The sequence below is a fragment of the Cavia porcellus genome, unplaced genomic scaffold, assembly GCF_034190915.1.
Source record: "Cavia porcellus strain 051 isolate PalLab524CR breed Dunkin Hartley unplaced genomic scaffold, mCavPor4.1 scaffold_10, whole genome shotgun sequence".
NCBI classification, from domain to species: domain Eukaryota; kingdom Metazoa; phylum Chordata; class Mammalia; order Rodentia; family Caviidae; genus Cavia; species Cavia porcellus.
In genome coordinates, this window is record NW_026947493.1 from 1,439,884 (window position 1) to 1,467,647 (window position 27,764).

Below are 27,764 nucleotides of genomic sequence, written 5' to 3' on the forward strand. Positions count from 1 at the left end.
ATCAGCACAGTAATTTGCTTATAAGAAATAGACACATTAGCTTTTTCCTACCAATAATAAAATTTTCAAATTCCTATTTTGCCAATACTGCAAGCACATCCATTTATTGGCAGCTCAGTCAGTAATTACAGTGATAATCAATAAACTAAACAACTACTTTCAGTCCATAGTTTATTAATTTTCCTGTGCAAGAACTTACAACCTTAACTTTGTCAAAGGGCTACCAACTGTATAATAACACTCCTCAGATGTGTCATCATTGTACCATCTTTCAATTACTCTACACTTTACTTGAAGGGGCTTTTCTTCTGTGATGCAGACCTTTCACGAAACACGAAATCATCCTAGTCCAAAAAAAAAAAAAAAGCACAGCTGGAGACACAGAGCACTTGCTTAGCATTCATGAGCCTCCATGTTCACTCCCTAATACCACAAAAGCAAAAAAGGGATGGAGGGAGACAGGGAAGTAGGGAACAAAGCCAATCTGTGTTGCATAATGAATTAGTTGCAACATTTACTTACCAGGCCTCAGGTCCCCTAGCTTCCTCACAACTCACTGGCCCTACCTCAAGAAAGCTATGATGCACCTTCAAAGCTCTTCCATATCTGATTCCAGACCAAGGGCCTGCACATGTGATTAGATAACAAGAAAAAAAATAAAAGTCTTCCAGTGACAAGGTCAACAGGGAACAACTCTGAGACCTGTTTACAGGCCAGGATTACCCGATAACTGTATTAAGTAATGATCTGGAAGTGAAAATGGCAGCAAGTCAGCCACGTTTAATGATGACACTATTTGTTTTGGGTAATAAAATCATAAAGGACTTTTGAGAGCTCCAGATGGTCTGATTCGAAGTCTGGGCAGCCAATAGTGGATGACATGCAACTTGGCCAAGTATAAGGTAATGAGTATTGGCACTACAAATTTAAATATGTACATGGCAATGGGTCCAAACCTTAGGGCATCTTCTCAGGTGAAGCATCCAGAGCTATCAGCACAATTAGCTCTGGGCAATGTCTACACTGATCTTTCACGTGACTTGTAGCAGTAGCAATTCTTCTATCTTTCTAGAGTAGAAGCTGAAATAGTAGCTCCAGAGAACTTTTCAATGAAATAAAAACCATCTGGGGCTTGGAGACACAGACCACATGGGCAAGTGCTGAGACCTTCGCAGAGAAGCAGCTGAGCTAGGAGCAGAGCCCCATCAATGACAGAGCCCCCATCAATGACAAAATAATGGTGGCACAAAGCTCTTGTTCCAGAAGTCCCCAGAGTGCTCTGATGCCACTGAGGCTGGGACTTGTTTGCTCACTTTTATCTTCCAAAAGCTACATAATAAACCCTTTGTTGGGGCAAACTGCAATGTTTCTGCTCCTTGCTACCAAACACACCCCAAGACATTTCACAATGGAGGAGAAATAAGGAACTGCCCCATTTGTATCACTACTTTAACGCTAATCTAGATATCCCAGAAAACCCCAAGAAGACAGCTAAAATAATCTAGCTCTCTGAAAATAACTTCTATTCTTTCACTAGAAGGAGCGAGTAAGATACAAACTTTCTTTATGGCATGGCACATCATTATTTGAGTAAATAAACTAAGAAATTTCTAAAACAAGTGATTTCCTCAGTTCCCCATTCTTGCTCTTTGCCTCCCCGCCTGCAGAACAGATGGTATGACCCACCGTTTAGAGGAACTACATTGAAGCAGGGGCTAAACACCTACTGAAGGCTGAGCTGATTTTGTCAAACTAAGTCCACACATAAGCTATCTAACCTGGGGCGTATTTAAAAGTACCATATGGAAAATGAAAATTTCGGATAGCAAAAGCTCTGTTAAACATTCAGCTCCTAAGTGGGCAACAACTTTTATTGTAAAACTTGACCTCACAGATAAGGATGAGATTTTTTCAAACTTCATAAGCCCACAAGGTTTTTTTTAGTTAGTTTGTTTGTTTTTCCATACTGGGGATCGAACTCACAACTCTGCACTTGCCAGGCAGGCACTTGTGCCCCTAAGCTAAAACCCAGCCCACCACAAGGTATTTTTTACACTTTTATTTAAACTCAGGTACACCGGCTTTCTAGAAAAAAAATACTGTTCCTTGTAATCAGGAAAAACACAGCATTTGAAAAGCTTTGTTAGCAAAATCTTGACAAATACAAAACATTCCCAGGGGTAAAAGTCGCTGGAACTCTTTCCAGGCCTGTAATCAACCACACGATTCCTCACTCATCTCTGAGCTTACTCTCCTCACATGGGCTCAGTACTGTAAAATGAAAGTGGTGGACTAACCCTCTAAGGTTCCTTTCCAACTCTGAGAGTACCTGCATGAGTTCAGAGGCAATATCCAAGTTTTGCATGCTATGATAAAGCTTATCACAGCCCAATTTACCAGATGCTACAGAGGTCAAAAAGTACTTTTCTCTCCCGGTACCCAGTGTCTAACAAAGTACATGATGGCTGAATATGCCAAAGGGAATACTTACACTCTACTAAAACACAAGGTCTCTACCATAATGGGAGGCATTACAGTAACACTCATCCCATCCTCTTCTGGCAATGGGGGAAATGACATAAAAAAAAATGGCAAAATGAAGAAAATTATTCTTGTTAATACTATGCTTTACTCATAAAGCTGCTCTTATAATCAAGAAAATCAAGTTTTAAAAAAAGCCTATACAAGACATAAAATTTTGCAGAAACAAATATGACTCCATTTATAAAAGCAAGATATAGGGGGCGGAGGTTTAGCTCAGTGGCACAAGCACCTGCCTGGCAAGGGCAAGGTCATGGGTTTGATCCTTGGTACAAAAATTAAAAAAAGAAAGAAAGAAAATTCAGGTTTTAAAAGCAAGATATACTGTGGAGCTCCTCTATGAAAGGTCACCCGAAAAAAAAAGTAATAGCAAAATTACCCTCTCTAGAACTGGGCCCCAGACAACAAATATAGAGATATGGAAGGAGAAAAGCAACATACTATTTCCATCTTTCTGGAAAATAGAAAACAAAAGCAACAGAAAAAAAATTTAAACTACATTAAGGGAACATTTAACAGGGCCCTTTAAATAATTAGCAAAGATGAGGTAGTTAGTTTTTAGAATATGTAAGGTTATATGTATTTTTCCTAATAAAGCATTTCAAATTATAATTAAAAAATACTTTATAGAGGAATTAAAAAGATGTAGTGATGTCAGAGGAAAAGCCATGATCCCAGAAGTGGAATATTCTAACAACATAACTTATAAGAAACTATGCTATGAAAACAGATTGTTGATTAACACAAACTCATAACAAAACACAGAGAGCTATCACAATGCTGCTGTAATAATACTTGGCTGCTGAATTCTTTCAACACATTAAATATCTCCTCGGAGACTAAATTACTTTACATTTTCTTAAAAGACAATTTATTACAGCTTTGTTTTCTTCTCATTATCTCTTAAAAATATATTGAATGAAGAAAAGAATACAGCTTCTAAATAAATTACATAAAATGGTACCAATGTGTGACAACAGACTTCAGTTCGGTATGCTGGTTATTATTTAACAGCATACAACCTTTTGTCAGGACAAATCCTTACCACAATGTGATAGTTCATGTGTCAAATGTATCAAAAACCACTGAATGCCATTACTATGGTGCTCATAAAATTAACAGCCCTAGGCTGCAAGCAATTTAAATAATTGATAAGTTTTCAATTAAAAAGGAAACATTTTCAAGACTAACACAAAAATCTATTTAAATTCTGATAAAAACTTATACTTGGGTTGGCCTGAAGCCAAAAACTGCTTGCATTCAATGAAAGAAAAGGTAATTCTACAAGTTTCAACTCAGATGTTGCAATTTTTTATTCTTATGCAGAGACCTAGGCTACTTATTCCTTCAACCTTTATAATCAATAGAAAAGAATGATTGGAAGACCAGTGGCAACAAAGTCTCTGCTTCTGCGTTCCTCGACATGGCTGTTAAATACTGAGGTGGCCACAATTTTACTAAATTCTATATGAAACAGTAAGCTGTTTTGTTTTTACAATAAAATCATGGTCCTCTGTCGGTACTTTCCCAATGTCATTACACCAAATCCTGGAATCAAACTAATCAGGACCACATTGTACCTAAAAAATAAAGACCTATGCAAAGTTTCAGTAATAAGCTGGTAGTCATGACGACTACCTACCAAAATCTACTGTGTGATTAGGTCCAAATGGTTCTCTGTGACAAAACTGGATCCCAAAGGAATTTCCAAGCCTAAAGACCAGGACAGATAGAAGTGACAGTCAATTGATCTTGTTTGTGCTTTTTGTGAACTACTCTTTGCCTTTTTAAATATTGAGAGCTTGACATAATCAAAGGGCAACAGCAGGATATAGGAGAAAAAGGAAAGCCATTCAAGGTTCAAATGACTAAAGGCATTGTCTCTCAGAAATATTTTCATTTTCATTTCAAAATCATTTGCTGAAACATTCAGCATCAGAAAAGCAGAGCTCTACTTTAAGTAGATTAAAACTGATATGGGTGGAGGGCCATGGAGGTACCCACACTTCATTTATAAATTTTTGTTAGATGAATTTAGAGAAAACCTAGGCCAAACTAGCCAGACCACAATCCACGGCCTAGTATCAAGTCATACAAAAAGTTGTCATCTATCCGTTGCCATAGTGATGGGGTCCAGGGCAGGTTTCTAGATTCTTGTGCGTGAGGAACAAAGAACTGGATGTGGAATGTGATAGTAAGGAAAAAGCAGCAAAGCTGAACAAAGTTAGTTAGGTGATGGTTTGCTCAGCAAGTGGGCTCATGCTAATGGAAAGGAAAATGGCACAAGCGCTGAAGGCAGTGGGCATCACATTTAAGATGTTGCGCTGAGTCTAGGGCACCTCTCATTGGGTCCCCCAGAACGTGAGTGACTATGTTGACAGGGTGCTGAGTCAGGTCAGCTGGGTCTACCGTGCATGTCCTTTCCCGTAATTCACTGTGTTACAGTCAGTTGTAGGAGATGTACCCCGTATGCATGAATCTTCAGTGAGTTCCAAGTACAGGAAGATCACACAGGAAGCTTTGCATGGGTCTTAGTTTGGGACTTTAAAAATTTTCAAGGTGGGCCCAGGGACGGTTGTCTTTCTTGTCCCTGCCTCTGTGCAGCAGGCTTTAGGACAAAGGCCAGGGGTGGTGGTGTTCAGGTTCAGGTGAGCAGAGGGGAGGAGACCTGCAGCCCCAGTGGAATATGCATCTCACATCCACAGCAAATTAAGGAAAACCAAGAATAATATCTTGGGTTTTACATAAAGCATAATACCTGATTTAAAGAAATGGTGGTCTTAACTTCTGAGATTACCACACACAACTTTATTCTTTAAGGTACTACTGCTATCTTTCTTCAAAAGATGCCAGTTGATAATCTGTATTAGTTTACCTATTTTATGAATGTTTCTAATATGGCAAAATTAAAAATACTTCTCAAGAAATCCTGAGGATTTTTAGTTTAATGATGTGTAATGTAAGGTGATGTAATCATGACTAGTATTTTATATAATAATTAAACACTTCATTTGAAAAAATGTTACAATGAATATATGGCACAAATATAACAAGGTATTATCTAAGAACAAATCATTCAGAATTTAATAATGGCGATGACATAAAAATTTCCCAGTTCCAAGGCAAGGCAGAGGGTGGAAGAGAAACTGAACAAAACCATGAAGAAACATAAGACTGTGGAATAAGGAAAGGGTGAATATAAAATTCATGTTTTGTTTTATTTGGCTTGTTTTTGTTTCCACACAGAGTCTCATCAGGTATTTTAGAATGGTCTTGAATCCACTATGTATCCCAGGCTGGTCTCCAACATGGGAATCCACCTGACCCAGCCTACTAAGTGCTAGAACTACAAAAGTATGTACCACCAGATCTGGCTCCATATTTTCAAATAGCTCTGAGGTAGGTGGTTAGAATTGAGGAAAATCAGACAACCAACACAGCAGAACATGTCAAAAATCATAAGAACTCATGGTTAATAGGCTGGGCAAGATACTTTCCAAAAGAGGGGACTTCTGGGAGAACATGGCGGATAGATAACAGCAGCTACGTAGGCTCTCTGAGATACCCAGCTTAAAATCCAGGAATGGTCCAATGTGAGGAGTCCTAAGCAAGGGGAGATATACCCTGCTGACACAGGCATGAACTAAGCTGAGAGAAACCAACTGAAAATGCAATTCTGGTGCAACAGAAGCTGGAACCCGTGTGGTGATTTGAATTTCCTGCTGCCGCAGCTGCATCTGAATCAGCACAGCAGGGACAGAGTGGCACAATCTCTGAGAGCAGGAATCGGCAAACAAGAGTTGAAAGCAGAACTGGCGGGGAGCCCTGCATCGACCTGCAGTGAGTAAGAGGAATGGGGACCCTTCCTTAGACAAGGAGGCTCTAACAGAGGACATTCTGGGATAGGGCAGACTACCCGGAACAGGACAATGAAGGGAATTTAGTCACATATTTCCCTCTCAAGCGGGATTGGAAGGGAGCCCTGACGTGGGTGACGCTGCGGACTAAGACCCAGGAGGCTAGCACAAACCAGGTCCAGTGCCTGGCGGTGCACCCTAGCAGTGAAGCCTTCAGTAAGTTGACTGACCTAGAGGGGCAGGCCCAGCATAGGCTGTCCAGGTCTGTGTCTCCCTAGTACACTGCAGTTGACGGGAACACCTAGCCGGCAGATTCAAACAAACTGTTACCAACAAAGAAAGAAACTGGGCCTCCTATATATGCTTGTATGGAAGGAATAAAAAGTATAGGAAGAGGGAGCAACAAGAAAGGGTCCTCAGTCCCCCATCCTGAGAACACTGATCCAGGAAAGGTAAATGCAAAGGAGAATGAGGACAGAAAACATGCAGTATCAGACACGGCACCAATAGACATAAAGCGACATCTCCGGAGCCTCATAGACGAGTTCAAAAGTGAAGTATTTAATGAAATAAAGCAAGATATAAGTAGAATAGTTAGAGAAATGCTAAGCACCGCCCAAGAAAATACAGATGGTGGAATGGAACAACAGAAAAAAAGGGGAGAATTGTTTGATGGAGAAGACAGAAAAAACATAGAATATGTGAAGCAGGTTCAAAGAGATTACCAGGAAACTAAAAACTCTATTGAAAGCTGGCATAACAGCTTGGAAGAAACTAAGGATAGATTATCTGAACTGGAGGACAGATTTGTAAGGTGGGAGCATGAAATGAAAAACTTCTTAAAAATAACAAGAAAACAAACAGCAATAATACAAAGGCTTGAAGATGATAACAGGATCTATAACTTAAGAATTAAGAACGTAAAAGAAGAAGTAGGGACCCAAACAAATGAACTACAAAGGCTATTCACAGAAATAATCCAAGAGAATTTCCCTAATTTAGCAAAAAATAAAGATACTCAGATGATTTGAGGCATACAGGACCCCAGCCACCTACAATCCAAACAGAACAACACCCAGGCATATAATAATCAAAATTCCAGAAATCCAATATAAGAACAGAATATTAAAAGCCATCAGACAAAAAACAGATCATTTAAAAGGGAACACCCATCAGAATTACAGCAGATTTCTCGGCACAAACTATGAAATCACGAATAGCATGGGGGGAAATAATTCAAGCTTTGAAAGATAATAACCTCCAGCCAAGATTGATATATCCTGCACAACTGTCCCTAGAAATTGATGGAAAAACAAGGTGCTTCCAAGATAAAGAGGAACTAGGGGAATTTGCAGCCACCAGTTCAACTCTACAGAGAATACTGCAGGACATTCTAAAAAAAAGAAAATACCAAGATTCCAGAAACAGTGGAAAAGAGGCTACAATGAATGGAGCAGAAATCAAAATGAAGAAGACAAACTGACAACTAATGACAGAAACAGAGCTCAACAGAAATGAGGCAGAGAAGGTTGGATGGTAGGAACAGCTATTTTGGAGAAAACAAGACATCATAATAGCTAGTGCTGATTTAGTATCATCTTGTTTTGAAGTCCCATCAAGCTTTTGTTCTTCTGTCTCCATCAGTCATAACATGTTGTATCTTACTGGATTTTATTATATGTGATAATATAAACAAAAAATTTATGGACAAGGAGATTATACAGAAACCATTGTTCATTTTCTGTTAGTTGGTTCTAAATACCCTGTAATACTGTCATTCTCTTGAATGGTTTTATATTGTCTTTTTTTTTTTTTTTTTTAATTTAAGGAGAAAAAGGAAAAAAACAGAAAAAGGGTACGAATAATACAAAATTTAAAAAACAAACAGTAAGAAATCACTAGTTAATAGATTACATATTCTCATCTTAGAAATAGTTGTTCAAGTTACAAAATTGAAGCATATAAAGTGGACTTTCAAACAGTGAGACCGCAAATAGTTTTGTCCAATAATCCAACAAAACTCAGTAATATGGTTATCCATCTTATACACTTATACATATATGCAGTTATAACCTTTAGAGCACTCTTTTCCTTTCTTTTGTACAATGACAATTACACATTTTGAGTTTTATTACTCCCACATTTCTTATTACTTTTTTTGAAAAGAGTAAAACCAAATGCGACATCAGAACAGAGTCAGTCAAATCAAAAGGTATTTAGAATCAACTAACAGAAATTGAACAATGGTTTCTGTATAATCTCCTTGTCTATAAAAGTTTTTGCTTATATTATCACATATAATAAAATCCAATAAGATACAACCTTTTAAGACCAATGGAGACAGAAGAATACACGTTTGATGGGACTTCAAAACAAGATGATACTAAATCAGCACTAGCTATTATGATGTCTTGTTTTCTCCAAAATTGCTGCTCCTACCTTCCGATCTTCTCTGCCTCATTTCTGTTGAGCTCTTTTTCTGTCATTTGTTGTCGGTTTGTCATCTTCATTTCGTTTTCTGCTCCATTTATTGTGGCCTCTCTGCCACTATTTCTGGAATCTTGGTATTTTCCTTTTTTAAACTATCCTGCAGTATTCTCTGTAGAGTTGAATTAGTGGTTGCAAATTCCCCTAGTTCTTCTTTATCCTAGAAGCACCTTGCTTTTCCATCAATTTCTAGGGACAGCTGTGCAGGATATATCAATCTTGGCTGGAGGTTATTATCTTTCAAAGCTTAAATTATTTCCCCAGATGCTCGTGATTTGATGGTTTGTGCCGAAAAGTCTGCTGTAATTCTGATGGGTGTTCCCTTGTAAGTGATCTGTTTCTTGTCTCTGACGGCTTTTAATATTCTATTCTTAATATTCTGTTCTTATATTGGATTTCTGGAATTTTGATTATTATATGCCTGGGTGTAGCTCTGTTTGGATTGTAGGTGGCTGGAGTCCTGTATGCCTCATATATCTGAGTATCTTTACCATTTGCCAAATTAAGGGAATTCTCTTGGATTATTTCTGTGAATAGCTTTTGTAGTCCATTTGTTTGTATCCCCACTTCTTCTCTTATGTTCTTAATTCTTAAGTTATAGATCCTCTTATCATCTTCTACTTTTTGTATTGTTACTGTTTGTTTCTTTGTTATTTTTAAGAAGTTTTTCATTTCATGCTGCCATATTACAAATCTGCCCTCCAGTTCAGATAATCTGTCCTTAGTTTCTTTCATGCTGTTATGCCAGTTTTCGATAGTTTTTAGTTTCCTGGTAATCTCTTTGAATCTGCTTCATATATTCTATGTTTTCTCTATCTTCTCCATCAAACAATTCTCCCCTTTTTTTCTGTTCTTCCATTCCACCATCTGTTTTTTCTTGGGTGGTGCTTAGCATTTCTCTAACTATTTTGCTTATGTCTTGCTTCAGGTCATTAATAACTTCATTCCTGAACTCGTCTATGAGGCTCTGGAGACAGCGCTTTGTGTCTATTGGTGCCGTGTCTGCTATTATGTGTTTCTCAGGATTGGGGGCCAAGGACACTTTCCTGTTGCTCCCTCTTCCCATATTCTTTGTTCCTTATATTTAAGCATGTATAGGAGGCCCAGCTTCCTTCCCTGTCGGCCACAGTCTGTTTGAATTGCACTGGCTAGGTGTTCCCGCCCACTACAGTGTACTAAGGAGACACAGACCTGGGCAGCCTATGCTGGGCCCGCCCCTCCAGGTCAACCTACCAAAGGCTTCACCGTTAGGGTGTACCTCCAGGCGCTGGGACCTGAGTTGGGCTAGCCTATTGGATCTCAGCCAGCAGCGTCTCACAGGCCAGGCACTCCCCACCAATCCCACTTGAGAGGGGGATATGTGACTGAAGTCACTGCAGCTTCAAGTTCTGGGAAGTCTGCCCAATCCGAGTATGTCCTCTGCTGAAGCCTCCTTCCCTATGGAAGGGTACCAATTTGCTCACTCACCACAGGTCGATGCAGGGCACCTGGCCAGTCCCACTCCCAACTCCTTTCAACGTTTCCCATTCGCCAACCTTTCACGCCTCTCTCCCCGCTGTGCCAACTGAGATGCAACAGCGGCTGCAGGTAATTCAAATCGCAGTTTCCAGTGGCGCGGGTCTGGCTTCCATGCTGAGACCTTATCTGTGCCTGCTGTATCACCAGGATTGCGTTTCCCGATGGTTTCTCTTAATTTAATTCGTTCCTGGGTCAGCAAAGAATATCCGCCCTTGCCTGGGACTTCCTGTCCAGCACCATTCGTAGATTTCAAGTGCGGTTCCTCAGAGAGCCTCTGAGGCTGCTGCTATCTATCTGCCATGTTCTTCCCGACTCCGGTTTTACATTGTCTTAATATGTTTGATGCTACAGTATATGAAGTTATACTCAAAGATGTCAAGGAAAGAGACACTATCGTAACTACTTTTACTTTTACGTTGGGATATCTGGTAGTGGAACACTATTTTGCTTAAATTGTTATATTTTCTCCTGTGCTGTTTTGCTGTTATGTCCTCTTTTATCTCAATCTCCTTTTTTTTATTATTTACTTTTTTATTTTTATCTTTTTAATTAAGGGAAAAATTTTTAAAAAGCAGGATATATTATAGTAAACTACTTTGATTTCCTAGTAACTTGATTTGAAACCCTGTATTGCTCTCACCATCTTGTTTTGACTGATTTCCCTCTGTTCCATTTTGCTTGATACTACCAAGTTTGAGAGTATAGGCAACAACTGTGAAGACATAAGATTCATTATGACACCCATTCTGGTTTGATTATTATCTTCTTTTGAAGTCCTGTAATATCTCCAATGTTTTGGTTTTATTAGGTTTGTTCTTTACTGTTTTGTTCAATTTTATAATAACTGATGATATAGGCAATTCTTTTTAAGATAACAAGAGGCATTATGGTAACCACTGTTGATCACCTTGTTTTTTGTTTTTACAGTATGTATTATGTCCATCTTTTTGATTTGACTGACTCTGTTTTGTTATGTCATATTTGGTTTTATTTTCTTCAAAAAAAGTAATAAGAACTGTGGGAGTAATAAAACCCAAAATGTGTAATTGTCATTGTACAAAAGAAAGGAAAAGAAAGTGCTCTAAAGATATAACTGCATGTATATTTAAGTGTGTAAGACAGATAGACATATTACTGAGTTTTGTTGGATCATTGAACAGAACTGTGTGCAGTCTCACTGTTTGAATGTCCACTTTATATGCTTTAATTTTGTAACTTGAACAACTATTTCTAAGATGACAATATGTAATCTATTAACTAGTGATTTCCTACTGTTTATTTTTTCTGAAATTCTTTCTAACTTGTACCCTTTTTGTTTTTTTTCTTTTTCTCCTTAAATAAAATTAAAAAAAAAAAAAAGATACTTTCCAAAGAAAGAAGACATGCACAAAATATCAGACCCAAAATGACTCTAGGTGTAAGGCTCCTGAGTACTGTACAGCGAACCAATCAGAAAACAATATTCTCAGTCCTTCATTTGAATCTGGCACTCTGTGCAGGATCAATCAGTAGGTGCTATTCTCAATCCTTCGTTTACATATGGTGAGGCCAGTCAAAAGACACTGTTTCCGCTTCTTCATTTACATCTGGCAAGAGGTCAAGCAAGTTTTTCCAAAGGACAATATTTACATCCGGTGTGAGACCTCGTGATTTTTGACAAGACTGTAGATCCAGTGCCATACATGTATGAAATGGAGGCCAATCCAGATATTTTGGATACTAAAGACCTCTTTCTCTTTATCTTTAGGACAGTGAGCCTTTCCATCACCAACTCTAACCCTGCAGAATGTACTTTTCTCTGCCTTCAATAAATACATACTCTCATTGCCTTTTCTATGTGTTTTCCTACTGGATCTGTAAAGAAATTACCCAAGAGCCCCGTCCAGTAACAGCATTAAGACTGTGTGCATGTATCTCTGTCTCTATATGTCTCTCTCTCTCTCTCTGTGTCAGCAAAGTACAGTTCACTAAGTTGCCCTGCTGATCTCAAACCTGAAATCCTCCTCCTGCAACCTCTTAAGTAGCTGGGACGACAGGCCATGGACATATCTTTATCCAGAGCTTCCTCATTTAAAAACAGGGATCATAATACTTATTTCACAATGATTATCAAAACTTTAAAAAGATAGAAATACCTTAAGCAATAAGTATATAGCACGTACTCAGAAATGGAAACAATTATTATTATCACTATGTCCATATTCAGTACTGCTTCTGGAAAAGCACAATTTGTAAGATCTTCTGATAGGTATGAACCTCTTACATACATAATGAAAGTATACTTACATCAGTTCTGTGTAGTAGACATATGTGAAAAAAACTAGAATCCCTATGTGTGCCTGTTTTCTAAAAATAAGCATGTCACGTTCCCAGGAGGATTGGCTAATCCATCAATACTTGTGATAGGCCTTTCTGAAGACAATCCTGCTCTGCCTTTCAAGTACTGATGAGCTCAGCTCTAAATTCTCAGTACACAAAGACTCCCACATAAGTTAATGCGAAGTCAATGGGAAATTGACTTTTCCTATTTCGTGCTGGTTGGAATGTAATGCTCTGTTAATCATGCCATCCTTCTTGTCCTCTTTCCTCCTATCCTAAATTAAAACTATTGGCGGAAACCCCATACAGATAGTTTACAGTTTTCATTACAATGAAACAATACTGTGGTGGAAGCAGAAGCCTATCAAAAACCTAAAACCTCACTGCTGGCTGTGATTAGAGTCTCCACAAAAGCAAGGGTCCTGATTCTACCAAAATATCACTTTGCATTTGTATAGAACTTTTAACTTTTCAAAGGGCTTTCACACATATCATCCTTTTCACACCTATCATCATTTGATGTCTCAATGACCCTGTGCAGAAGAAAAGGACAAGTATTATTATCCACAATTGACAGATGAGGCATCAGTAGCATACGAAAGATTAAGTGATCTGCCTACAGCGAGGAAATCAGAGAAGAGCTATGATCTCCTACTTCTACTCCAGTCCTCTAGAAGATCACTGAAAAAGGCTTTATAAACAGATTATAAACTCTAATAAAATAAAATAAAATTGATACAAAAGCTCAAATCATGGGTCAGGGAAGCTATATTTCTTCATCATTGCTGAATTTTTCAAGCTTAATATTAAAGCTTAGAAACATACCCTTTTCTCTTCTTTATTTCAATCCCAGACAAGTATTAATGCAAATTTTCACTAGAATTTGAAAGAGAAAAGAAAATTCTTTCCCAGCTATATTCAAATCACTTTGAATCCATAAGGAACCATCTAGTTCACTCCGAGGTATGGGTAGGAAGATGGGTAGAAGTGAAATAACCGACAGCACATCTTTAAATCCAGTATACGTGTTAAGCCTGCAGCTACAATGTAACTATAGTCTGAAAGGGTGAAAGAGATCTCCAGTTGAAAATAGATTTTGAAAAATTTTTAGAGCCCAGGGGTTCATTTTTAATGAGCCGTTACTTTAAGTACTGCATAAAAAAATACAGGAAATTGATAGTCCATTTAGTCTGCACCATACCTAATGCAAAAGTCATTAAGATGCATTATTCTTAATGTTCATGATATGATCAGTAAGTGTCTTTTGAAAAGAAATGCCCTTAACTTTCACATAAGGAACTCTTTGAAAACCTTATCTATTATACAGACAACGTTATGGCAATTGTGATTACTTGCATGTCTTCACCATGCCCAAAAAGCAGCATCCTCAATTACATTACCATTTTTAAGGCTAGTCCTCATTTGTAAGATGCTTACATATGACAGCATTGCCTTCATTTCTTCATCACTTCTCACAGTAATTCTATCACCATCTTCATCTTCATCTGTTTAAAGAGAAACATAAACCAAGGGATAAGCTTTGCATTTTTTTAAGAGAACAAAAATCATGCTGCTTGGGAACATAATACAACTGGGCTTTTTACAGCTTGATATCTAAACCCTCAACCCCATGCTTACTGTGGGGTATTGGAATTATTAGTATGCTGTCTTATGTTTGCTTAGAATATAATCAGAATCTTCAGAAAGATCTAAAATTTTGTTTTAGGAGTGAGTGTAAATCAAAATACTGCTCATGTCACTCATCACACACATCCAGTTAAAGCAAATGTAAATGGAGTACAACAAAGTATGCTTGGGAATTTTAAAAACCAAAGAAAAGCCAGTCCTGCTCCACTAACAATATACTTCTGTTTAGTAAAAAGCACCCTTCTTCCTCTATTCCTCCACTCTTCCTTTCTCTACAGCAGCCTATCACACCACAGAAGCACAGCACGAATGGCTAATGTTTACTGAGCACCACTTATATTCAAGGTACTGTGACAGGTGCTTCATAGGCGATACCACCATTAAAACTACAACCCTATGATGTGGACATCATCATTACTTCTCTCTCTTTCTCTCTCTCTCTCCTTCCCTCCTCCCCCCCCTCCCCCCTTTGCAGAAAAAGAGCCTGAGGCCTAGCACAAGGTTAACTAGAAAAACAACTCCTGATCAGGTCTTTCTATCTTCCATCTGGTCCAGCAGTAGATTTCTTTTCAAACAGTTTCATTTTGTATGGGCGACTCCCTGATTTTAGCAAGCCTCCAGAAGTGATTCAGGTTATTCTGAAATAAAGTAACAGTCTTAACACAAAGAACAGTATGTCTTTAGGAAATACATCACCAGAATGCATACACTTACAGAAGTCTCCTCAGAGGGGTCATATCCAGAAACAATGCAGACTTCAATAATTCTCTTCATCAAAATAGTTTTGAAATATTTCTTCAAAAACTTTTAAGAATCTAAAGATAGATCATGTAAGATCTCAGACCTGATCTTACTTTCAATGCAAAATGGAACTGCTGACCACATCACCTATCTTTGCCATCAGATGACTTCTGGCTCTTTCTAAATATTTCACTAGACATGTCATCCCTTCTCAAAATAAAGATTCATAAATAATAAGCATATCTGATGAACTAAGTACACTGTTGAAAGAAAAATGCCCAGAACATCTGAGCAATATGTGTCGCATGGTGACAACGTGAAAGGAACTCTTGGCCTTATAATTGCTGACCAATCAGATGCAGAGAATGTGCCAACCCCAGGGTGCCAGGCCAGACACCTGTTGTGAAGAGAATTAGCTTGTGGGACAAGCCGTGGGGTTTTATGACAGAACCAGGGGATTCGGTTCCTACATACGGCTCTTCCCCCACTGCACATGTGCAGCCCAGTCTTTCCTGTCCAGCTGCAGTTCTGAAGAGGTCCGCCTGCTTGGTGATCTGGCCAGGGGACACTAGCAGGGGCCCAATTAGCCTACTGCCCAGAAAAATGCTACTACCTCCTTCTTGTCAGTAGCCACCTAACAGCATGATGGAAATGCGCCCACCAGACAGCTGAAAAGCAAAACATAGCACACGGTACTCAGTGACCGTCCACTCGGTAACCACACCAATAGCTCACACGAAGTCTTCTTTTCAAAGCATTTGTTTCTGGCCCCGGCACGCTGGGTCTGTGCGGAGATCCCAGACTTGATGTGATTAGTATCCTCAAGTCACTCTGTTCACAAGGGAGGGGCTGTCGAGAGACACTACAGGTACCCTGCTACCTGGGGCTGTCTGTTCTCAGTGTAAAAGGCGCACACTGAGACTATCAGCAAGAATGGACACCCACAAGGGCTGTGAGGAATCTAGAACATTCTCTTTCTTTTTCAGTATAGACTAAGGCCAATCTGAGAGAGAAATGCCATTTATTTGTTTGTTTGTTTATTTTGTCTTTTTGAGACACAGTTTCACAATACAATTCAGGCTGGCCTTGAACTCACTTTGTAACCTAGGCTGGCTTTAAACTTGCAGCAATCCTCCTGCCTCAGCCTCACAAGTACTGGCATTACAGCTGTGTCCCACTACACTCAGTTAAGAAATGCCATTTTGGTTATAGAAACAGAAGAAAGGACTTTCTGTATACTTCCTAGAAAATATCAGTTTTCAAGGATATTACAAGTTTTCTTTAAAAAGCATTGGACAGTGAGGAAAAAACAGAGTATAAAAGAATACACTGCTACATATTACCACACGTGAAAGCACTTTATATTGCTTTAAAACCAGGTCAGATTCTGTTCTAGCCTGAAGGGAGGAGTTCTTTGTAACTCTTTTTTTTCTACACCAGAGCAGGCTTCTATGGAATCTCTTAAGGGACTGTTTCAGAAGGGGAAAAATAATCTCATAGAATTCAACTAGTAGCAAGCATAATTCTGTGCAGACCAGCTCTGTAAAAAGCAGTTATAAAGCGCTATCACTGAAGCACTTGTTTAAGCAGATGGAAAACTCAGGCTTTGATGCCAAACTTGTTGTAAAGTGTTGTAAAGACCCCATCAGGGGTCTGACTCAAAGAGAAAGATTTCAGGTAAGCTGAAAGGAGCATTCCAATAAAGCCTGGAGATAAAACCAGGCTTATGTGAACAGCATGATTGATAACTCTTGAGACTAGATTTTATCTCAATCCTGGCTTTCTTTGGGGACCTGTCTGCTTCACTGTAGTATCTCCACCTAGTTGCTTCAATGAAGACTATTGCCTGTTCAAAGAGACTAAAATTGGAAAAATAACCTTATCCATGAGAACAATGGTAATTCTGGCCAAAAGGCAAAATCTAAGTTGTCTCTAATCCTTTCACGGCAGCCCAAGTGAAAAGCATTTGCCGTAACATTTAAAATGAGTGCATGTTTCTCTCTGAAGACAGGTCATGGACAGCAATAAGGAGTGAGTGAAGGTAAACAATCAGAAGTACATGCCAAATAATCTAATGTGACAGTATCCTAGAATAATAAAAGGCTGGACAAATACGACCCATCTCACAAACACTCTCAAATGGGCTTAGCTATTACAAGTTACACTAGGAAGAATTATAAATCATGAACTTACTAACATGGCACAAAAACTTTGAAAGGTATATGTTGGTGAAGAACACTGGAAAGTAGTGGTACTAAAGTGGAAAGAGGTAGAAAAATAACTCAAGCTCTTTCCATCTTACACATGGAGGGCCTTTGCCATCTGACCAGGAAAGCATTACTGTATATAACCAAGGGAAAGAGGGGGGCAGATCTGACGCACTGGTTCACAATGAGAACTTCAGGCTTCTCTAGTTGCCTGGAGCACAGTAATATGATTTTCCAGAACATTAGGGAAGCAAAAGTAGAACTAGAAAGTCTATGTACTGGTTGGATTTTGTTAATGTCACTTAAAATGGAGGCAAAAATCCTAGCAAGACACCAAATAGAGTGCAGCAGATGGTAAACAAATATTATGAAGCAATCTTCACAAAATCTGCAGTGTTTTCACAAATATACAAAATGGAAGAGTTTGGGAAAAGAGAATCATAACAGGCCATATGTTGTTAACCATTTTATTGGAAGCAACATGCAATCCAAAAGAGAAACCTAGAATGGGAGCATAAGGGCCTCCTAGAAAAGCAGCAGTGCAGGTCGGTCTGGTCACGAGATTGCCCACGGGAAGAACAGGAACAGGGTGGCCCAGGCAGACGGTGCTCAAGAGGGCTCCTGGGAGAGGAGACAGAGAGGCTCTGAACAAAGAGCAACAGAAAGCTAAGGCAGTATATTCTGTGTCATTTGTCACACTCCTGTGTCAGGTGGGAGATAATCAGGACTACAGTAATGGTACTTTTCCCAGCCAAGAGGAAAGAAATGAAAACACATCTGGAGAGGTTATAAAGACATCAACAGGAAATTACCAGAAAGGACGTCAAGTTTAGAGCCCTTCTCAGCAGTGGAGTCCAACAATCCTGGCAGGACAAGAGACCACGGTTCTTATGGCCACACCTTCGTATCTCCACGCTGCCCTCTTGATACTTCTCAGATTGTTTCCTTCCTCTTTGGAGCAAATGAAAGCGCCCAGTACATGGCAAGCATTTAACTGGGCACTACGAGGGTAACAGTACAGAAAGCAAGCTACACCAACGTCCCAAATTGCAGTGCTTCCACTGAAGGAGGGAGATAGGACAATGGGCCACGGGCATGTGGACAAGTGCATTCCAGCAGAGGAAACAGTGAAGGCAGGGCCCTGAGTTAGGGGAGGGAGTGGGGTGGCCAGAAGAGAATGAGAAGTGGAGAGAGAAACAGACAAGTCCAGAGAAAGCGTGGTGGGCCAGGGTTGGGAGGATAGGAAATCTCAGGGCGTTGGCAGGCATTTGGATTTGGCTTATATTCTAGAGGGTATTTTTTAAATGTCACAGATGATCTTTCAAATTTTTAAATTATAGTTATTAATACATAGTAACTGTACATAGTAACTGTACATTAACTGGCTTCATCGGGACATTTCCATAACTGCAGATGCTGTGGTTTGACACATGACCCCACCCTTCCCCTTGTTTCTCTGCTACTCTTAGATCCTCTTGTTTAAATTCCAATTTCCACACACAAGAGAAAACGTGACACCTGACTTTCTGTGTGTGGCTTATTTTGCTTAACATGATAACCTATTTACTTTCCAGCAAATGGCATGATTTCATTCTTATTCATGGTTGAGTAAGACCCTATTGTGCATATATACCGTATTCGCCTTGCTAATAATTTACCTTTTTATTAGTAGATGTTTGTGAGGTATTAATAATGGTATTCATCTTGGAGAACTAGTATGTATACAAACACAACACACACACACACACACACACACACACATTGCATTTTGATCATTTTTATTCTCCCTTCACACCCAGCCCTCCCCTCTCCCCACTTAATAGATCCCCTTCCCATTCCACAAAGTCTAATTCCCTGTTTTGCATCACCTCTCTTTTATTTTGCTTTTTAGACTAACTGTATTTTGGGTTTCTTATATTAGTGAAACTATGCAATATTTAACTGTGTCTGACTGCTAATATGACCTCAAGATCCATCCATTTTTCTACAAATGACTCAAATTTACCCTTCTTTATGGCCAAGGAGTGAACACATGTGCGCACGCACATTACATTTTCTTTACCCATTTATTTGTTGCTGGGCATCTGGAGGTTTATGTGTCATAACTTCAACTAACACCTAAGAGAATCACTCTGCTTAGTGGAGATGAGACTGCAGGGAGACAAAGGGGGACCCAAGGAAATAGGAGGCCCCTGCCTACTCTAAGTGACAAATGATAGTGGCCTATAAACCAGGTGATGGCATTTTTGTCCTTTTATCTTCCCTCCCTTTTTTCCTTCCTTCTAACCCTCCCTTCGAACAGGATCTTGCTATGTTACCCAGGGTGGCCTTGAATTCCTAGACTCAAGCAATCTTCCTGTCCAGGCCTCCTGAGTAGCTAAGACAAAATGCCACCATGCCTGGCCAAGCTGAAGTTTCGAGAAGTCTTCACATGTTGGATCTATTTTGAAGACTGAGTCCATAGGGTTTGCTGGTGAATGGGATATGGCTATAGAAGGCCTGCCCTTATTACCTCTCCTTGGCTATCCATGCATTCCAGAATCACACTGAGTTACCACATGCCAGGAACTCCAGCAGGATTTCTAGAGATTCAAAATGAGCAGCATTGTCCACTGACTTCCAGAAGCAACTAGTCCAGTCCTTTTGTAAATAATTTACACTTCAACATAGTGGTCACACTTGTAACCCCCAAATTCTGGGAGGCCGAAGCAGGAAGATTGAAAATTTGAGCCTGGCCTAAGCAACTTAACAAGATCCTGTCTCAATTTTTTTTTTTAAATTGGTACTGGGAATCGAACTCATGACCACCTGCTTGCAAGGCAGGTGCTTATGCCGCTGAGCTAAATCCCCAGCTCCTCTGTCTCAAAATTTTTAAAAATTCAAAAAGAAGTAGGGATGTAGTTCATTGTCAAGGCTCTGAATTCAATTCCCAGTATCACCCAAACAAAACAAAACACTTCTCAATTTTACAAATTAGCAAGATAACTATTAAGAAACAACAGCTCTCATAAGACTGAAAAAGATCTGGAATTTTTACATTAATGATTGTTTGAAGTCAAAAGTTCAAAAAATTAAAGCTCTCTTCAAATCATCTCAAATTCTAGAATGCATGACCTCTTACATGTTATTTTAGACACAATGTAGCTTTATTATGAATTAAAGTTTCACTTAATTTGTTTATAAGTAACAGTTTATCTTTTACACATACAACAGTTCAAGAAAGTAAAATTTTGTTTCTTCTAAATGATATGACCTGAACTTTTCTCAAAAGCAAAAAGGGTCTCTTACCCAACTATTCCTCATGTGACAGGCTTTGCTATTTAGACAGGCCTCCAGGTATCAGCTATATTTGTTTTCTACAATCTAAAAACCTACAACTTTTACATAATTGCAATTTTCTTTTAAAAGGTCATACTATCCCTAACTTAAGATATAATATCGTTTTAAAGGTTTCTACCTAAAATACAAAAATAATCTTAAAAAAAAGAAACTGAAGGGAATCTATTCAATGAGAAGTAAATATAAAATAGTGATGCCTGAAGAAAGGCACAAAATAAGTATCTCATAACTGTATATTTGGAACCAAACTCAGATGTACAGTTGACCAGTATGAAGATACCTTGAGGTCTGGAGACCTGAACAAGGCAGGGTTAGCGTCACAGGAAAATAAAAACCTAGTACTTATGAGTGAGTCAACGTTTGTCAGTGGAGACTTGAAACGTATCTTTCAAGTCACGAGTGACATCTGACTGACAGCAGTCAGACAGTCATTTTATGGAAGAGACCTTTTCTTTTTCTTTTTCTTTTCAGCACTGGAGAATGAGTCCAGGGCCTTCACACTGTGCTACATTCACAGCCCCTTATATTTTAAGATAGGGCCTTACACAGTCCGTAAGTTGCCTAGGCTGGGCTCAAACTTGTGATCATCCTGTCTCAGCCTCCCAGAGTGCTGGGATTCCAACTATGCCATTCCTTGTGCAGAGAAAAGCCAGGGAGAGGAACCCAAATCACAGACACTCACAGCAAATGCACCAGTGACCATGGTTGACTTTTAGCACCTCGTGCTGGTGTGCTGGTTTATGTTAATGAAATTGCAAAAACCAGCAGGGATGGCTGGGCCTATGCAAGCATCTGGATCCTATGCCCTACATTTGGGGCATATATATATATATATATATATATATATATATATATATATGTTGTTTATGGTTATAGAATTTAACCTCATCTGAGAAATGTCCTCACATCTGGGAAAAGGCAAATTATTCAATAACTAGCATGGAGTTAACTATCTGTCTGAAAAATAAAGTTGGATCCCAATTTGACTTCTTTTGCCAAACTAAAATGAAGATGTTACAAGAATTTTTTTCTGACCTTTGTAATAAAAAAATGCATGCCTGGCTGAGTGTCGTGGCACCTACCTGCAATTCAAGCACTCATGAGGTAGAGGCAGGACTGCTGTGAGTACAAGGCCCGCCTAGGCTACATAGTGAGTTTAAAGCCAGCCTGAACTCAATAGTGAGACCTGTCTCAAAAAAACGAAAACAAAAAAAACCAGCATGCTTCTTCTTGTTATTATTATTACTATTATTTGGTACTGGGGATCGAACTCACAACCTCACACTTGCCAGGCAGGTGCTTAAGCCACTGAGCTAAATTCCTGGCCCATGCTTATTGTTTTTAAAATATCCACAATATGTACATATTTATATATACATGTATTTATATATGTAACTAACACATGTGTGATAACCTCATTAAAGTGCAAAGGAAAAAAGACTACAGATGTTTTTCCAATATCCTGGAATGTGGAAGCTCTTTCTAAGCCTTAACTAACCCAGAAGTCACAAAGGAACCTATGATAAATTTGACTGTGAAAAATTTAAATTCTATGGGGAAAAAAAAGTAAAAATACCAAAACAGTGCTCAGCTCAGCAGTGCATATATTAAAATTAGAACAACACGATGAAGACTAGCATGGGCCCTGCACAAGGATGACATGCAAATTCGTGAAGTGTTCCATGTTTTTTAAAATATCATTCTGGGAACCAAAATGGTTAAAAGAACAAATTCAGGTAAAAGTTTCTTTATGTCATTTAATGTCTTATAATTAGATAACTGAATGAAAAGCAGTTTTAGACTAAGATGGACATTTAAAGATGTTTCAGAGATAATACCAAGATTGTTATGCTGAAATACTATACATGGCTCTTGATCTCACGTTTTCTCTGTAAAACTTTAAATTGTCTATTAACATTTTACAGGGATTTGACTTCTAAAACAACCATGATTGGTAAGAAATAATAGTCCTCTGGCTATTCTTTATATTTCAAAGTGCTGGCTATCCAGATAGGATTATAATAGTTACACTCACTGCTCCCACTGCAATACGGATGCACTGATCTTCTATTCTGGGTGTTCAACAATTAAAGTTTGGAGACAGAACTGGAGAGGTAACTGAGGTAAGAGGACAGCTGTTATAGTCAGGGATTGCAAGGAACACAATTATATATAGCACATATAATTTGTAATATTACTATATAATGGTCACCCAGAGTCCAACACAAAAGAAAGAGTGCAGGAAATCTGTCCTTATGCTAAGACCCAAAGAATCCAGCTGAGGGCCTGGATCCCATGGTAAATCCTGCATGAGTCCAGCTGAAGACCTAGAGCCTATGACAATGTCTCATGCAAGTCTGCTTCGGGTCTGCACAGGAAAGGCCCAAAAGTCAGCGGCAGAAGCCAGAAAGTCTGTGCTAGCACGATGAAGGATCTGTGCCAGCTGGTTGAGGGATCTGCATTGCATCCAGGAAGCAATGCTCAAAGTAAGGACCGGGCTGCCCATAAAAGTATCACCGCCATCTTTAGAGACAACAAGGTCCTGGGCTCCTCCAATGATGAGAACAGCCAAGTCCATATCAGGAAGCCAGTGTGACAAGCTTCTCCTGAAGACTGAACAGTATACATCTTCCCCACTGGAGCCAAGAAGCGATGCTCAAAGGATCAAAGTTCTCCCAAAGTAAATCACAGTCATTCTCAGCAACAAGGTTCTGAGCTCCTCTGACAATGAGAACAGCCAAGTTCACATCAGGAAAGAAGCTTGACAAGCTTTTCCAGGAGAACCCATGGCAACAGGAGAATCAACAACACCATGGAGAACCAACAATACTACTCTTCCTCTCTGTTCATCTTGGCAACAATCCTTAGGTGGATTGCACCCGGCCAATTCAGTTCAGCTGGTCTTACAAGTTGACCACCAGTTACCAACACACAACAGCCAATATTTTGTCCCTTGGTCTCCAAGGTCAATGAGAGCCCATGACATGAGAACCTTTTGAACTGGATCCTATAACTTTGGTGGGCCACCCAACCTCCTGAGCAGGGAAATTGCTGGACCCCAAAGGACAAAAATCAACGAATGTAAAGTGTGTCAAAAAAAGAAGTTCACCAAAGAGGGAAAAGTCTCCTGTGCTTTCACAGAAAGCATCATGGTCAAGCAAGACCATGACCCATCCTGGTAACTGACACTGACAGAGGAGCTGAAAGGCTCTGTATATGGTTCTAAAAGTAAAGCCTGAGGAGACTTAACTGACTTTGATAGACAGCAGCCAGAGGTTAACTTTCATTAACATAAGTCTTGCTTTAACTCAGTCTTAAACACTCAGCAGAAAAGTATAACCAAAAGATGTATGAAAACAATACCACAGTAATAAAAGCTAAATATAAAAAGGGGCTCCAAGTGCTGACCTTCTGAGAGTTTCCACCTACAACAAGAGCTTACCACTGTTATGGTTCAGCAAGGCTAAAAAACTACGTGGAAAGTATAAAAGCTCAATAAGCATCTTTAAATTCCTTAGCTAAAACTGTCTTTCAAAACCACCAAATTCTCCCCATCTTCTTACTGCTAAAACTAGAAGGACTTATATCAAGAAACATCAGGGGCTGGAGGTTTAGCTCAGTGGCATAAGCACCTGCCTTGGAAACAGGCAGTCGTGAGTTCGATCCCCGGTACCGATAAAAAGGAAAAAGACCAAAAAAAAAAAAAAAAAAGAAACATCAGACTTAGAGATAACCTCTCATAGAAGGGGTCTAAAAGCCAGCTAATACAATCACTATGCCAGTCCCTTAAGAGCAGTTTTTGAACCTGGCTCTTTCCCCAACCTGCTTCTCCATTCTAATGTTCATGCTTTGATATGCTTTAATTTCTTGGAAAATTTATTTATTCTTGGCCAGAGGCTGTCAAACTCCAAGTGATCATGCAGATGGAACCAACAACAAAGTGCCAGGCTCTTTTTACTGAGATCTATTAGATCAGCCTCACGAAGGGAGCTCACAACTGCTAAACCCCAACATGACTTCTATCCAAGGCCCATTAGGGGGGCTCCCTTTGAAGAAGGCCCCTGACTTCGATCTCCTCTACACCAACCCTTCTCAGCTCAAAGCAGCTAGATGGAAACTATGCTCCTTCTCCCCTAATTGTAGTTAGGGATACCTCTTCAAGGCACGAATATTACAGACAGCTAAATTAGGTAGAGATATTATGGGCAGTCAGACATGGCTGGGCCCGTTCAGGAGTCAGTGCAGAAGATGAAAACACACAAAACTGTAGCTGGCAGCACCTCGGAAGAAGATTAAAGTCATAGTGGGCAGATTCACACATTGAGATTTCCACATAAACAAACCATTATCTCATTAGAGGTGGGCCATATTCTCCCACCCACTGAACTAAGACTAGAACTAGTAAGACTAAAGACAAGACTAAGACTATAGATTATGGGTTAATGATGCCATCCATATGGCCTTGCTGCTGTGGGGTCAATATTAGCCAAGCAGCTATACTTGTAATTTTACTGGTTGACTATAGTTTTGACCCATGTTGTACCACACTTCATGATTTTGCTCTATAAAATTTACTCAGAGGAATGTACTTTTAGGCAAACTACTTGGGACCCCTCTTGTATCTCAAGTGCTATTCCTATCCCCCCCCCCGCAAATTTTCCTACTCTTAAAAAAAAGCTAAAAAGAGCAACAAATGAACAATAATTCTTGTAACATAAGACAACGGGACAATTTTCTTAATATCGGAAAGCTCTCCTGCCTATTCAAAAAAGACAACCTACTAGAAAAACAGGCAAAAGTGACTAAAAGTAATTCATAGGTGTTAAATACAATGGAAAGATGCTACAGCTTATTTATAATTAAGGAAATATAAAATAATTATTTTTTCACCTATCAAACCGACATTGACTAAAACATTGTTAATGGTGTTAGTGAGAGTGGAGAGAAATGGGAAGTGCAGACTGGCTCTACCTTTGGAAGGCAAACATAACAACTATGGAAATGCAAAATACAGGCACCCTTTGTCTCAGTAGTTTCATTCTCAAGAATAAGTGCATTTCCACAATGTGGAAAGATACAACAATGCTAACGAACTCAGCATTTTTTCTAATACTGAAAAACTGGTAACTTACATGCCCATCAGGAGGTTAAATACACAAAGTTATGGCCATACAATTAAGTCCAGTATAGTCATCAAAAAGAATGAAGCAGATCTGTGTGCGTTGATGTTGGAAAGAGATTTAACATATGCTATTAAGAGCAAGCCGTGGAAAGTAGTTGCAGCTTGTTCTATATTATGTATGGATAAAATCCCCATAAAGAGACAGAAGAAACTGTTAACAGTGAAACCAGAGGATGTGAGGAAAATGGAGGTTTTACCTTTTGTTTTATTCTAAACTGCTTGATTTTTTAAAAGATTGTATCTTTTTAATTTAAAAAATAATTAAACACTAGCTATTAAAAAGAACTTTATTTGTGCTCTAGTTGTGAGGGAGAAAGGATCTAAAAGAAGTATAGTACCATCAATCCAAAAGGTGAGTCAAGCAGAGACAGGCCTTCTGCCTCCCATCCAGCCTTCTCTCCATCTGGAAACACCATCACCAGCACAAATAACCCCCAAAATGAAATTACTCATTTGGCTTTTGAGTGCATGCATTTTATCATTTTCGGTTGAATATGAACACATAGAGCATTCCATTTTGTTCAAAGTGTGTTCCTCTAAAGTGCTACAACTCAGTAACAGGACAAGAGCAGAAGTGAGTTAAAGCACAGGGCTTATCCAAAAGCGAAGGGGAGCGAAACCCCTACACAATCAGCCAGAAGGTTCCACACTATAGTGAAGGGCACAGAGATGACTCCATCTGGAATTATCAATGGTTTCACTGCAGAGATGGCACTGCTCAGCACTGAACAATCTGCACACCTCCAGATCTTTCTCCTTTCTATTTCTCCACTTTTTCCATATTTAAGTAAAATGGAGATCTGATGGCTATCTCTTACTATTTAATTTAGAACACTAAACATAATTCTCTGTCTCTCCCTCTCTCTTTTTACAATACTGAGAATTAAACCCAGAGCCTTTATACTGAGTTACATCCCAAGCCCTGTCTTATTTTGAGACAGTTTTGCTACATTGCACAGGCTATCAGCAAGTGCTACCATGCCTGGCAACAGCATCTCCTCTGTGTAAGAAATCAGTTAGCGTTAGGTATACTTTTCAATATAAAATGTACTACTGTACACATTTCTTTGGATAGTTTTATTTATTTGAGAATTTTCCACTACACTCATAAACCACAGAAATTTCCCCCAAATTCCAGTAAATTAGCTTATAAATTATGCCTTAATTATCTCAAGTAGATTAGATAAGATAGATAATACACAGATAGATTTGATTGAATGATTCCATTTACTGGTTCAGATTTCAGGTTCAAAACACCTAAAATCCCTAAACCCACCCTAAAACAACCATGAAAAAACCAGTCTAGGACTGCAAATCAATAATGCAAAGTAAATTATAAACCAAAAACACCAGAAAACTGAGGTTTGCTATTATATTTTCTGGGTGTTTTCTTTCTGGTTTATTTATTTATTTATTTATTTATTTATTCTCTAAAACTAGTCCAGATGCAGTTGAATACACATCTGCTGCCCTCATTACGGAAAGAAGGAGTTAAGTAATTTAAACTTCAAAGTTTAAACTTTTTTTCCTTACATTTACACTCACAGATTTTCTTTATTGTGTTATTTACATACTTTGTTATAAAAGTGCAAATTTGATAGCCAAAATGGCTTGTGCGTGGATCTGTACCCTGACACTTTCTAGGGGTCACCTTTGGCAATCACTAGGGGGCTCCAAGTTTCACCCTCCTGACAGGCACAATCTTCTGACCTGGCAGAGTCGGTGTAAAGATTACTGAAGCCATAGCAGCTGCCTGCGTAAGGCATGTGTGCACTGGCTGGTACAGAACAGGCCTTCAATAAGTGACAGCTAAAAGAAACAGTGTCACTTTTACGAACTTTAACTCAGGGAGCTTATGAGGCAGGCACAGGTCACGGGAGCCAGAAAGCAAGAGTACGAAGTAAGCTGCTTTTTGGCATGCTTAAG

General features: G+C 39.1%; 1 protein-coding gene and 1 non-coding gene across 19 annotated transcripts in view; one reads left to right on the top strand and one right to left on the bottom strand.

The window, feature by feature from the left end:
• Positions 1–27,764, bottom strand: part of Map2k5 (mitogen-activated protein kinase kinase 5) — a 246,249-nt gene that overhangs the window by 209,471 nt on the left and 9,014 nt on the right. For all 18 annotated transcript variants that reach the window (XR_010050301.1, XR_010050302.1, XM_063257801.1 and 15 more), the window contains one exon: positions 14,160–14,227. Coding sequence is in view for 16 of the 18 variants with exons in the window: in XM_063257801.1 (XP_063113871.1) it covers positions 14,160–14,227 (68 nt within the window). In the remaining 2 variants the exon portion in view is untranslated. The remainder of the gene's footprint in view (positions 1–14,159; positions 14,228–27,764) is intronic.
• Positions 22,240–22,346, top strand: LOC111754719 (U6 spliceosomal RNA). The gene has a single exon (XR_002789388.1). It is a non-coding gene; the product is annotated as a U6 spliceosomal RNA (small nuclear RNA).